Genomic DNA, 14,283 nt, shown 5'->3' with positions numbered 1-14,283 from the left:
ATAATACAGGCTGACCAATCAATAACATATTACATGTTGGCACTGAGCACCAACCCTGGTCTTGACTTTCCTTGCTTATTAAAAGCAAGGCACACTAAAGTCCAAAGAGGAAACACAGTACATGTCCTACAGTCAGCACCACAAAAGACTAAAGTGAAATCAAAAATGTATTTTCTATTTGCCAAAAACAACATTTTCTATCAAGGTTTATTATATAGCAGCTTTTTTAAAATTAAACAAAACATTTTTCTGTGACTCTCACTTTAATGTCTACAGAAAAAAAAAGGTTTCTTTTCATTTTCAGTAAGTTACTCAATATGTTTGGAGTGTGTCTTTTAGTGTGTGTCTATATCTCAAGAAGTGAGGGAAACGTTTTACGATTAACGCTCGCCATGACAGTTAATGGCAAACACTGAAATACAGCGAGGTTGTAAGAGTGTTTATGCTCTGAGTTAAGGAGGCAGAAAAGTTTTTATATTACGTCTTAAATTGGCAGAGGACTATTCATTCTAGATTGTTTTGAACAAAAAGAAACAAATAAATGTGTGGTGTATAAACAGTGTCAAGTGTATTCTGGAGGCTGTGGGTTCAAGTCCAGGTTGTGTCAGGAAGGGCATCCGGCGACAAAAAATTGCCAGATCTACCACGCAAATGACATATAATGTGTAAATCAGAAGTAAACACGTTAAATATTGCTCTTCAATCTTCATGATACACATCTACTAGTCCATCTAACAAGGTTTAGTATAAGAGAAACACTAACTCTAGAAGCTGGGTAAATAAGAAACCTTATATAAGAGAGTAGGATTCTGCCCTGCTAATGACACAACTACTTATCTTACTCTGCGCTGCAGTAGCAAGGAAACCAAGATACAAGAACGCGCATTTAAAACTTCAGCCTGTCAGCCACTGTTTGCAGAGCTTTCATCGGATCAGGCAGACTGTCACCTCTACAGCACCGATGTGACTTGCATGTGATCAAATTGCTTCGGCGGCAAGGCAGGCCTGATGTGCCTGTAGAGTTTGTCAGATGTTTGAGGGAGGAAGTGACAGGTGAAAATGTTTGAGGAAAAGTGCAAAAATGCATGCGCTTAGGTGGATTTTATTATGCAACATGAATAGTAGTCACTCTCATGGAGGATGAATTATCAAGAAGCTGAGTACTGAGGAGTCACAGCTACAGTTGTGCTATAAAAAGGTGAGTATGAATCATACTTGGCAAGACGACTTACCTTGGTCTGGCTTCAATGTTGTTCTGAAAACAAGACAAAAAAAAGGGAGAGGGGAAGTGGGAAGGAGACAATGAAAATTGTAAAAACCTTAGCACAGATGTGAATAACTAAAAATAAGAATAAGCAATAAAAAATGAAACGAGTAAACATTGTCATTCATATTACCCACGAGTCTACAGATGGAGTGGCTTTAATTCTCACCAGTTAATCATCACTTTCATCCACCAGTTGTGCTCATGTATATTCATCAAGCGTTAAGAAGTGATTTGGAGCAAAGTAACAAATGAGCTTCAAACAATATTAATGGACTAGCTTTACTACAGAGTTGTGTTCGGGAATTAAGATTTTGCAGCATTTGATTTGAGGACATCTTTTGTAGACTATCAAAGCAGTATGTGATATAAATTATAAGCTATATGTGCTAAAAAAAAAAAGATTTAAATCAGACAACAAAAAATAAATAATAAAAACATGCATGTAAAGAAGCCAGATGAAATAAACTCACACTCTGTGGTTAGCATGCAACCTTTTTCAACTTATTTATTTAGCAAAAAGGCTGGGAGAAATGGACCAGACTTAAACCCTAGGTGAGCACTGAAACAATTCAAAATACATAAAACTCCCTGAGGTGCAGAAACAAGATGCTAATAGCAGCTTGTGCCTATATGGTGTCAAAGATTCTGATGGATTTGACTTTTATTGAATCATTTTTATCAAAGGAACAAGGAACCCACACATTTTAGATGTATATAAGTTGTATATTTTGAGCTGGAATACATCAGGGCATGTTATAGGAGTAATAAACCTTATTTTAGATTATATTAAAAAAAAGGCAAACGCTTAGCACAAATTCTAATTAAGTGTGATTTTACCAAGGGGCAATGCTCTGATGCATATTTCCTTTTCTAACTGTTAAAGAGTGTGAAGTAAAATTAGAACATAAACTATATCATGAGGGGGCAGATACTATAAATACAGTATACCAAGTATACAGTCCAGCTTTATTTAACAAATGGTAATGCTGCGGTCACACATTTACTAGGATTAAAAATGTTAAAAAACAGATCTACTTTTAACATTGAAGATGTTTTTTATATTATAAAGAATAAAATAAGGAGAAACGGGTGAATTCTGATTCTGTATCGAAAACATGGCATACTAAGATTCTACTGCAGCTCCTGCAAAGCTCATGCTAGACTTTAACATGAGTGCATCATAAAACATGGAGCATTGCCTCTTACCATATGGCCATACGCCACTAGTGCCAAGTTAATGGAGCCTGCACATCTTTCAAACTACCGACCAGCCAGATGCACTGCTCCCATTTTGCTGTGAATGTGACCACTGGTGTATTTGCAACAATAGTCCTTTGTCTTTGTAGAAGGCAGAGTTAAGGTTTCACACCACAATGGAAGTTGAACTTAATCGAACTGCCTTTTCAGGCTCACATGTAACATTTTTAAATTTTACAGATGTTTTGCTGCTGAATTTTAATACAATCCACACATCCACCGAACACTAAGCAAAATGTTAGTTTTTCTTTCAGCTGCTCCCTTCTTCAGGGGTTGCCACAGTGAGCGAACTATGAAAGATTTGGCGATTGTTTCACACCACATGCCCTTCCTGATACAACCTGGACTCAAACCCACAACCTCAGGATTATAAGACCTGACACTGACCTTCGAGCTCCCACAACCAGCAAACATTAAGCAAAAGTACCATTTACAAAACCAAATTTTTAATGTGGTGAAGCTTTCAATTTTCTCCCCACTTCAATTGTATTAGTTTTGTATGTAAACCCTGTGCAGTCTTTACACATAATGATTTCTTGCTTTGAACAGACTAGGCATATTTAGGAGGACAGATTACAGGAAGTAGCAAACGTGCAGTGTTTCAGCACAGATTATACTGTAGCACTGGACTTCAGCACTATGACAGCACCATGAAAAAATAAAAGTAAGAGTAGCAGAAGACACTGGCTCTTTGGCAGCACAGCAGATGAGAGGAGAGACAATGAGGAGGCTGCAGAGACAAGACTGGCTGTTAGCTGAACTGACTGCACGTTATACTCAAATTTAGTTTTCAATCCGAACAAATACAAGTCAGTAAGTTATCTATTCACTTAAACTGACAGACTCGAAAAACATTTTGTAAAATGAAAGTACAAAACTGACATTTTTTTTAAAGAAAGCTGTAAAATGTCTCCACACAAGCCTGCAAATATCTGCATTTTTGTTTTAATGTTGGTGTTTACTGATGCTTAAATGAATAACAAGATTTTCTAGTTATATTATATAAGGCACATTTATAAATGCAGTGCAACAATCTGCAAGAAACAAAAACATTTCAAAATAAAAGTGCACTGTATTAGTTCCGTCATAAATTCTAAAAACACTTTGGGAGAAAAAAAAGTTAATATTCAGAAAAATCTAAGGGTTACAGCAGTTTGAATATGAAGCAACAGTTTTCAGCCACAGTTGAGTCAGATATGGTACAGACTGACTAATGAGGTGTCTCATCATTTTTGGCATCCTTTATATCATAAATGGTCCATTGGTGGTGCCCATCCTTCTGTGCTTTTAAAAGTTAGATTCCACTTTTTGCATAGGCTTAAAGACTTTTGAAATGACTGAACACTAAGACAAAGCCTCTTAATATATTCTCCATCTGGCTCGTACTGATTTGTCAGTTTTCAAAATGCATTTTCAATCTTGCTGACCCCTTTTATTTTGCAACTGTGTCTACACTTGCATATTCCTGTGCTTACATTATTTACCCAAAATAATGTGTTTGCTTGATCTAAAGTGGGAATGGTTGCCTTCATTTAGTAACTGTTTCTCTGGCAAGATGTTAAAGGGATGTGATAAATGTTTTACATTGTAGCTACTGCATTATTGAAGTTTGCCATTACATTTGTTTGGCCTTGCTATGTTTAAAAAAATCTAACCGGTTTGCAATTAAATTCATTTTTGTCTTATAAAACCTTGAATCAGGTACCTAGGTCTCAATACATCCACCACCAACAAAACTGAACGCCTTTTTTGAGATATGCTCCTGCCATCAAATTCAAAACAATTTCCAGAAAAGTTATACAATTTCTTAAGGTTTGATATGTTTACGATGTCTCTTTGCGAATAAAATATACAACAGGTTTATAAAATTTGAAAATGGTTGTTTTTATTTCATTTTTACACAACTTAAAAAAAAAATCTGGGGTTGTAGTCTGCTGCAGCATTTGCTACTAACTTGAACTTGTTATATTGCTGCCACAACAGATGGAGGTTTAAAAAACATAGGATAATTTATGTGTTTGTAACTGTTACTGCATACTATTGGATTGTTTAACCCCCCCCAAGGTATTAATTTCGTAAATACCTTGACATTGTAATACACATTTTTCTCTCTGTCTGTATACGACTTAAATCCAGTAATTGGTAAAACAAATGAGTTGAACTAAGGTGTATATTGAAGAACTACGCTCTGCCTGTTTTCCACTTCCATTTATTTGTTTGATTGTGTTTGTTATGAACTACTACGTGTTGGACGAGATGCACTGCAGACCATGCACTTTAAAAAAGTTTTAACCTTTGCATACAAGACTCATCTTTATGCAACTGGAAAAACCCTACCCTAATCGCCACAGACATTGAAGTAAAGAAGCTCATTAAAACTCAGTGTGCCATTATAGTACCATCATACCACAGATTGAAAATGTAAATATGGCAGAAACATTTATGCTACAGTCAGTTATTTCTTTTAACTAGAAAGTGCTATGCATCTAAAATAAACACATTACATACATAAATTAGAAAAACATAGCTGCAGGTGTTGTACCAACAATTAACCTTCTTTTTGATACAACTCTTGCTGTCTTAGTACCACTTAAATTACAAACTTCAGATTTATTACTTTGGCACATGCTCAAACTGCTAATACATGGGGATTGTGTGTGCCACATACACACTGCAAGACACACCACTAATTTAATTTCCATATAAAGACTTAACTCTGACACAGGACCTTCTCCAGCGACCATCCATTTCCCAATCACATTGCCTATTGCTTCCTCAAGCAATAAAGAACACACGAGAACAAACTGGGCACCATTGGCATTCAATTAGCGCCTCTAATGAACCTGGGCCACTGTGGAATAATTTCTCAGAGAAAAAGCAATCTGCACATCAGCTATACCATTACCACAGCCTCTTTAGTCATGCACAGTATCTCTAGGGAATGCTCAAGTCTCCTCTCTTGACTGTGGTCACTAAAATAAAACGAGTGACAAATGGTCCAATGGGATATTTTAATTTGGGGCCTATAAGTAGTAAAAGCCTTCTCTGCGATTTTGAAAATAGACCAGCGGGAGTGAGGTGCTTAAGTGTTTGATAAGAGTGTGAGAACACGACTTGCCCTCTGCCACTGTTCACATCATTGCAATCATGAAAAGCAGCAGCTGAACTTAGATGACAAATGTTCTTTAGCATAAGGGAACTTTCACCAATGACCTAATGTGAAAAAAGATGAGAAACAATAAATCATTTTCTGTGTTCATAACAGCTCAATGTTTATAGGCAGTAAACAAACACTGAACAGTTGGACTCTGATCAATTTTGAAATTTTAAGAAAGGCTTCTTTCTTTGTCTTTGGGATGACTGTGGCTGAGTGGTTAGAGGAGTTGTCCTCCAGTGTAAGAGTTGGGGGTTCGATTGCACCAAAAGACATATGCCCAAGTGTTCCTGGGCAAGACACTGAAGCCCTCATTGTCTTCGACGTGTGTCCCATCGGAGTATGAATGTGATAAAGCGCTTATTATTCTTTGTAAAGATGTAGTAGAGTGCTGAATGAAAGGGTAAATGAGGGCACAGATTTCAGGTGCAGTCCATTTACCATTTGTCATGTTTTGTCAGTAGATCTGTCATGATGACAAATTTTGCTGGGTGATTAATTGTCTCAGAAATTATTGTGATAAATGATAATATTGTTTGAAATTTGACAATAATTAGTCATTATTGTCAAATTTAAGAAGAAATGTTGGGTAATTTGTTTTGCATGTAGTATGTTTTGTATGTAGTCCCTTTTTTTTGATCACCAGTATAAGACTGTTTGAACCGAAGGATGGATAGTGAGGGAGCGCACAGCGTGTCTCTTTAAGAAAAATGAGAGGGAGGCCCCTTGACGTGATATGGGCTGTCTCCCTTTCCTTTTATTCGGTTCTCAAAATGGTGGACGCTTGGTGTGGTTTGAGCTTTTTAGCACAGCATTTTTCACACCATGTTTTTAATAAAAAAACATTTTTTAAAACAGTAAACAAGTTTTCCGCTTCTTTTTTCAAAGAAAAAACAATTTTTTAGACAAAGGCACGGGTTTCAATTGTGAATTTTGGAGCTTCGACAAGACAGAGGTTTCATCTCGAGGTCGGCCTGTTAGCTTAGCTCGTAGCTTAGCTTCTCAGCTTAGCTGCTTTTAACAATCCAAAAATGTGATTTTAGATGGTGAAATTGATTTTAAAGAGAAAAGAGAAAGGGAGGGGTCAGTAAAGAGCACCGGAGTTGATCTTTTTGTCATCCAGTGTCTTCAGTAAAAAGAGAGAGACACGAAGAAACAATAAAGCCGATAAATGAAAATGCGGTCAATTATTTTCATTTGTCATGCGATTAATTGATTTATTGTTTGTTGCGACAGGCTTATTTGTCAGCACGCTGTTTTTTTCTGGAACTGCCTTTTGTTATCGTTTGTGGGTTTCCTGGCAATAGCACTGACCTATCCTGCTTCATCCAGTTGACACTACAATGACACTACTTTAAAACGACAGAAAATTCCACTTTTGCACCTTCAAAATGGTTGTTTAAGGCTATTGTTCAACTTCTTACTATTCACAAACCAAATCACAGTTTGCATTCTAGTAACCTCATCAATCTTTTCACACCTGTACCTCCTTAGGCTGTGCCTCCTCCCAGTTCTCTGCTGCAGATGACTGGAACCAACTGTAATGGACCTTAAACCTTGATTCATTTATTTCCCTTTTCTCTTTTAAAAGTTCGATACATTCACTAGTACAATCTCACTGCTTTTAGTTTTCAATGCCTGTCACTGTTCATATTGTTCACAATGCTTTTTTCCCCTCTTAATTGTTTATAGTAGCTTTTAAATATGTTAATTTATGCTGTTTGTGATGTGTCCTCTGTTTTTATCATTACTGTTTTATGTCTACTTGTGGAGCTGCCTTTTGAATAAGTCGTCCTTTTAAATGAGAACTGGTTCTCAACTGACCTATCTGGTAAAGTAAAGTTTACCATTATAGTAGTTTCTCGTTTATCACGGGGGTTCCATACCCTGCCCCCCACCCCCATGGTAAGTGAAAAACCACGAAATAGGAATACAGTAGTCCAAGTTCAAGTTCAGTAAACTTTGTCATAACATGTGCCGGGCTGCAATCACACACACTCATGACCTGCTACTCCCAATTTCCCTCCTTAAATAAACTATTTAAATACTGTAATATTTTAAATAAACAATTCATGCAGCATGGATTGTTTATGTAAAATATTACAGTATTTAAATTTAAATTGTAGAGAAGAGAAGTGCAGCAGGACATCAAAGAGTTAACCCTTCACAAAGCTGATACAGGAGAAATGTGTGCGTGGCAGAGAAGGAGATCATGACAGGCTGCAGGAGGGAGCTTCTCCCTGCACGTACGGGCTGCGCATATGGTGCAAAACCATTTAAAATAATTTATTTTAAATAAACAATTCATGGCTCATCCACTAATCAGCCAGTTGTGTCATGTCTAATCCTACTTTGAAAAACCGCAATATAACAAATCCGCGAAAAACGAACCGCTAAGTAGCGAGGGACTATTGTATTATTATTATTATTATTATTATTATTATTATTATTATTATTATTATTATTATTATTATTATCATCATTAAAGTGTAAAGCACACAGTCTTTTTAACTTTGTTGCATTTAGTCAAATCTTGGGGTAAAAAATAACCAAAACACTGCAGCAGGTTGCTGTTGAATTCTGTCTCATCATTAGTAAACAGCCATGACCAAATGTCACTGGAAGCCATTAATGGTTTAATTTAATCATACACAATATTGAAACCTTTCCAGGCTTATTTATGTATTTAATGATTTAGTTTCATGTGTTTTTTCTGCTACAGTTTAATCGTATCTTTCTCATTTTTCCAAAGAATGCTGGTATTTCAACAGTCTAGCCTGTTTCTTTACTTGAGGCTTATAATTAATTTACACATTAAGTTGTTAAGTTGTCATGGAAAGTGTTCCCCACTATGCCTATGCTGAGTGTTTTTTTTCGTTACAATGCAAATAATTTTATTACCTATCACTGTTCTGAAGCATTTTTATGTTTAGAGTATTTCTTTCCTCCAAATGTACCAAAGTACTGATCTGGCCACTCCCAATGTCCCTGCGTTTTTGATGGATTTGTTCTGCTTCTGAAGCCTAAAAATAGCCATTTTCATTTGTATTGAGAGCTTTATTGACTGCTGTAGGTTTCAGCAATGGCTTAAACGCAGGCACCACTCTTTGATTTAACATCAAAGCCTGTTAGCGAAAATTAAGGCAAAGCCCAACCTTTTTTTATAGAAGAGCTTTTGACTCAACAACCGAACTACATTTCATATCCTAAAAATTATATTTACACAGAATTTTACGTTTAACTTTTATTTAAATGTCATTGTGCTTCAATTAAAGCACAGTTTGAGAACATTTTTTATTTAAACAACTAAGTTTACCATGTGTTGATAATCAAAATATGGCACAAGAGCATTTCTTCATACAAATGTAGTATTTGGCTGGATAAATAGTTACGATTTTCACATTTCATTTGGAGTAAAACTGTAGAACTGTAACCGCACCTGAACTTGTATTAATTTGTCTGTTTGCAGCAAGTATAATCCTCACTAGGAAAAAAATCCTTGAAATGTTACAAAATGCATGATAACAAGGAACAAAACTTACCAGCTGCAAGTGTAAATGCTGCTAAAGTGCTTTTAAGAAAGGCAACGTGTTCATCCAACAAACAACATTTTGAGCCAAATCACTGGCAAATAATGACAAATTAATTATCTTAAACTGTAATCATAACCAGAAATAAAGTGTTTGTGTTTTGAACGCATTTCAAATTAGACAAAATTTGTAAATAAATTGTGGGAAGCTAGACGTCATGTTATCAGGAGTTCTGTAACAGTTCTCTTCTTTATGTACTTCAATTTGCAGACACTAAAATTTGGAATGCTAAATTTGCATCTATTATCTTTACCCGCTTCTTCCTTTTTGGGATGAGGGGGTCACTGGTGCCCATATCCAGCAGTCACTGTGCAAGAGGCGGGGGACCCCATGGACAGGTCTCCAGTCCATCACAGGGACACATAGAGACAAACGAGACAAACAACCATTCACCTTCTCACTCACACCTAGGTACAATTTACATGTATGTTTTTGGTGTATGGGAGAAAACCAGAGTACCCGGAGAAAACCCATGCATGCACAGAGAGAACATGCAAACTCCACACAGAAAAGTCCCGGGCCAGTATTTGAACCGGCTCTATCAACTGTGCCACCCATGCTGCCCGCACCATGCTAAATATGTAGTTCACAAAATGCAACAAGTGCAAAAAGAAAAGAAAAATTTTGCTTTCTCACCAGCAGTCTGTGGGATGGTTTAGGAACTGCTTCAAGGACCTCTGCTGCAGCTGCAGGTCCAACTGCCTCAGCCTGCTCCAGCAGGCACAGCTGGTGCGTGATGTTGTCCATCTCCTCCTGCAGCTTTTCGGTTTCAGCAGTGATCTCAGCTATTTTTTCAGCAGCGGATGCAGTAAGGAAAGCTTCTTTGAGGTCGACCAAGTGAAGGGTTCTCCTCTCCTCCAAGCGAACCAGTCTGCGAAGCTCGTCAAACTGACTGTTCACATATTCTTCTAGTTCCTCTGTCGACATCTATGATATGTTAATCAGACACACACGCAAAAGAGAAAAGACAAAAGAATGAGTGGGTTGGACACATTTTAATAGGGCAGAGAAAACCTTTCAATTTTACAAGACAGAAAGGAATACTGTCTTTGTGTTGGACCTACAATGAACTTGCAACCAGTTCAGTGTACTCCACCTCTTGCCTATTGGCTGCTGGGATAGGAACTATTCCCTCCTGTGGCTTGAAACCAGATTAAGCCCATACATAAAAACAAAACAGCAAGAAATACGAGATTCAACAAACTATAAAACTAGATGACTGTTGGTAAGAATCATGGATATGAACGCAAACATAAAGCAAGAAATCAAAACAAGGTAATAAAAGAAGAGACAACATGTTCAGTCAGGAACAAGTTATTTGTCAGGGCAACTTATTTCAGGAAGCCCACAGGTCTCTGTCATGCAGTAACTGATGGCATCGAGCAGATTATCTAATGGCAAACCCCATGAATCACATCTGTAGATGGAAAATTCAAAGGCTTTTTTTTTTTTTTTTTACTGCAGAAAGCCATCTGTTAGGCTTTCAAGATGGCTGAACTGCTTACCAAGACACATTTTTTCTGTCTTCCTGCTATTCCTTGGTGAGACTCTTTAGCTATGACTCATTAGTTAAAACCACCTGATAAACTTGCCCCTGCATGCATCCCCTCCCTCTTAAATGCCTCCATCTTAAAAAAGCTGTATCATGACATAAACAACCTTAGGTTCCTCGTCATGGTCTCTTCTCACTAATATGTTATAATTGTCTCAATACAAACATAATCTCCTCCACCCAACCCGTTCTCCCTGGGGCAGAACGCAATTCTCTTCCTTTCTGTGAGTTTCATCTAATTTCTGGCAGACTTTTTCTCCAGTGAAGCAAGGAATCATTGTCTTTACCAAGGTTGGCAGACTGACTGCCCCTAAGGGCCCAAAGTTTTATTATGCATTTGCCATTTCTGCACAAGCAATCAGATTCCACAAATTGCCCATTAATCCAAGTGCAAGAGGCAACACTTTCAAATTACTCTCTTTGTATGAGGCGAGAAAACTTCACATTATTCATTATGAATGAGACAGAAGGAGTTAACATCTAATCGGGGAGCAATGAGGGTTTTTGTTGTTGTTGTCGTCTTTTTAGCCTAAGCATTCAAGCCTTGAATATATCTCTATGAGATGAGGAACAGGCACTACAAATGTGTTGGACGAGCAACACTATTGGTTTAGTTGTGTAAAAGTTACCTGTAAATATGGTAAATTAGAAAAATAAGTAATGCTTCCGATCAGTCTGCTGGATTTCTTCGATAGATAAGTTCAAGTGCAAGTATGTTTATTGTCATTTCGCCACATGTGGTACATGAGGTGGAATTAAATTATGTACACAGGGTTCCAGTTACACCCAACAAGAGCAAAAATATAAAGTGTAAAGAAGTAAGGATCCAAGATACACACTGATATACGCTCAACATTATTTATGATTAAATTATGATTATGATTATTACCTGCAGTGTTCCCTCAATGAGGACTGAACTAGGCAAAAGGGTGTTCTCCTACTCCGCTCCTGTTTCCTGGAATACCTTACAAAAATAATTGAAGCTCTCGACCTTGACCTCTCTAAGTGGCTTTAAGAATCTGTTGGACTCCTGGCAGGGACCAATGCAGACATGTTCCTGTTTTTAGTTTTCTACATTTGCCTTAGAATCTAGCTGTTTTTGTTACCTTTTCCTTTTAGCCGTCCTATTTGTTAAAAAAAAAAAAACTGTAGTATGACTTTTTATAACCGTTTATTGTTGTCACTGTTGTCCATTGTTGTCATCATTCTTTGTTGAAATCAGGTCTCTCTTGTAAATGAGTCCTCGAGGCTCAATGGGATTTACCTGTCTAAATAAAGGTTGAATGAATGAAAAAAACAAACGCCAAACGTTACGCTAAAAGATCTAAGATATACGCTAAACATGAATAATAATGTAAAACCATAAGGTGTAACAACAGCAGACAGAACATGAGACTTAACTTTACTAATTGGCATTCATTCATAATGTACATGAATGTTTTTGTTCAGTGCCCTGAGATAAATTCTGTTGCAACTTAGTGCTATAGAAAGAAACTGAATTGAAATATTGAATTGAAATCAATTTTTTGCAAATAGTTTAATTTTTCTGACACTGCTTTAAGCTTAGGATGCAGGGGATGGTACAAACATTACAGAAAATCAAAAAACTTTTTTTGATGACAAAAATCCTTAAAGAATCTAATAAGTCAGACACTGTCCTAAGTTTTTACTGTAAATACCAAACTCAGTGTATAAACATTATCTTAGCAAAGTGTCTGTCTTTTTGTATTCAGAGGGTCCAGGAAAATAAAATATTCAGCTAAATCCTATACCATGAACAAATCATTTAAAAACAAAACTTTGCATGTTTAGTCCCTTCATCTATCTAGAGGCTCACAATTTCCATCACCACATATTTATTTATTTATATTTAACTGGGCAAGACCTCCTCAAAGCCCTACGACCTTTCAGGCATTCCCATGGCTTGCATCACAGATGGAGCTCGTGATGCCAGATCTTTGTGTTTGTTTGGAGAAGCCCTCTGTCATTGGAGCTTTCACTCTGAAAAATTGCGTCAATCACAAAGAAGGAGCATCCATGCGTAGTAATTACTCATTTGCATCGCTGCAAGCTGAGGCCACAAAATGAGGCCTCAGGAGAAACAAGAGAGCATGTTGCTTACCCTGGCAAAGTTATCGTAAGGACATGAAGGGAGGATGAATGTGCATAGTGCATACACTGACGGGAACGTGGATTTATTTGAAAAAAAAAAAAAAAAAAAAAAAGTCAAGACAAAAAAAAATAATTTATTTGCATTTTCATGTCATATTTTACTCTGGATGACTAAAAGTCCTCATAAGAGAAATATATGAGGTTGAAAAAATACAATATTTTTATCAGACACTTCAAATGACTGCAATGTTGCAAGACTTACAAACACTTCTAATTTTTGACTGATTATAAAGAACATTATTCTTGTTAGTGGATAAGAAAAATGGAAGTAAATGGTAAAATCATACATTTGTATTAGAAGCTACAAGGTTTAAAATTATTTTTTTCATAAAAGATTACCATCCGGTAGTGTTATTAAATTGATAAAATGCAGATGAAAAATGCAAATTATTTCATGAAATGAGTAATGGAATATTGTTTACTTCAAACAAAAAAAAAGTACTTAAAGGAAACATTTGGAATTATAAGATTTTAGCCAAAATCTTTGAATGATCTTCAAAATTAAGCTAGCTGTACTGTTTGTTCAGTTCTCTCTTTGAAGTGATACCTTTTTAAAAAGGCCTAAAAGGCATTAATAATACATTAGGAGTAAATGGATTTGAACTGTCCTTGCCCTTGGCAATGATGGCCCAGTTCCAGCAGAACACAACCCTCTTTTATTATCTTCCTCAAAATTAGATTTTTCAATTTAACGTTTAATGCAACAATGCAATAAATAAAAGGTTCTTTGAAGAACAATAGATTTGCAATAATATTTTATTATTTATTTTATTATTAAATATTTTTTAAGTTGACTTCAACGTGATAAAAGTCGAGTCAATGTCGAGTAGTCGATGTGACGTCAAAGGAACTCAAGACGTTATATCATATTCACAAAAAAACGTCATTTATTATTTACCAAAAAAAAGGAACAACAAAACATTAGGAGCATATATTTATGTTCCTAACATTTATCATACTGCAAATAGGTGACAGGAAAACCAAAACTATTATTAAGCTGCAGAAGTTAGTTTTATTTTAGCTATTCCACTAAATAAAATAAACCACCGCGGCGGTGGTGGCGGTGCGCTCCCGTTTTTATTTTTATTTTATTTAATGGATTAAATAAAATAAAAAAAAAAAAAGGGGGGGGGGGGGGCACCACCGGTGGTGGTGCACGGTGATGCATTCTACTACCGGCATTGGTGCGTGGTGGTGGATTCTACCACAAGCAGTGGTGCACCCCCGTTTTTATTTTCATTTTATTTAGTGGATTAAATAAAATAAAAACGGGGGGGGGGGGGGGGGGGGG

The 14,283-nt window shown here is 36.5% G+C and overlaps 1 protein-coding gene across 1 annotated transcript in view; it reads right to left on the bottom strand.

Moving 5' to 3' along the window:
* The window catches only part of trim44 (tripartite motif containing 44), a 57,199-nt gene that overhangs the window by 29,161 nt on the left and 13,755 nt on the right, over window positions 1-14,283 (bottom strand). The window contains exons 3-4 of the mRNA XM_037683175.1: window positions 9,905-10,195; window positions 1,233-1,255 (exon numbers count right to left, since the gene is read on the bottom strand). Of these exons, the coding sequence (XP_037539103.1) occupies window positions 1,233-1,255; window positions 9,905-10,195 (314 nt within the window). The remainder of the gene's footprint in view (window positions 1-1,232; window positions 1,256-9,904; window positions 10,196-14,283) is intronic.

Source organism: Nematolebias whitei, chromosome 10 (assembly GCF_014905685.2).
Source record: "Nematolebias whitei isolate Nwh7 chromosome 10, NemWhi1, whole genome shotgun sequence".
Classification (NCBI taxonomy): Eukaryota; Metazoa; Chordata; class Actinopteri; order Cyprinodontiformes; family Rivulidae; genus Nematolebias; species Nematolebias whitei.
This window is presented reverse-complemented; position numbering and strand designations above follow the sequence as displayed.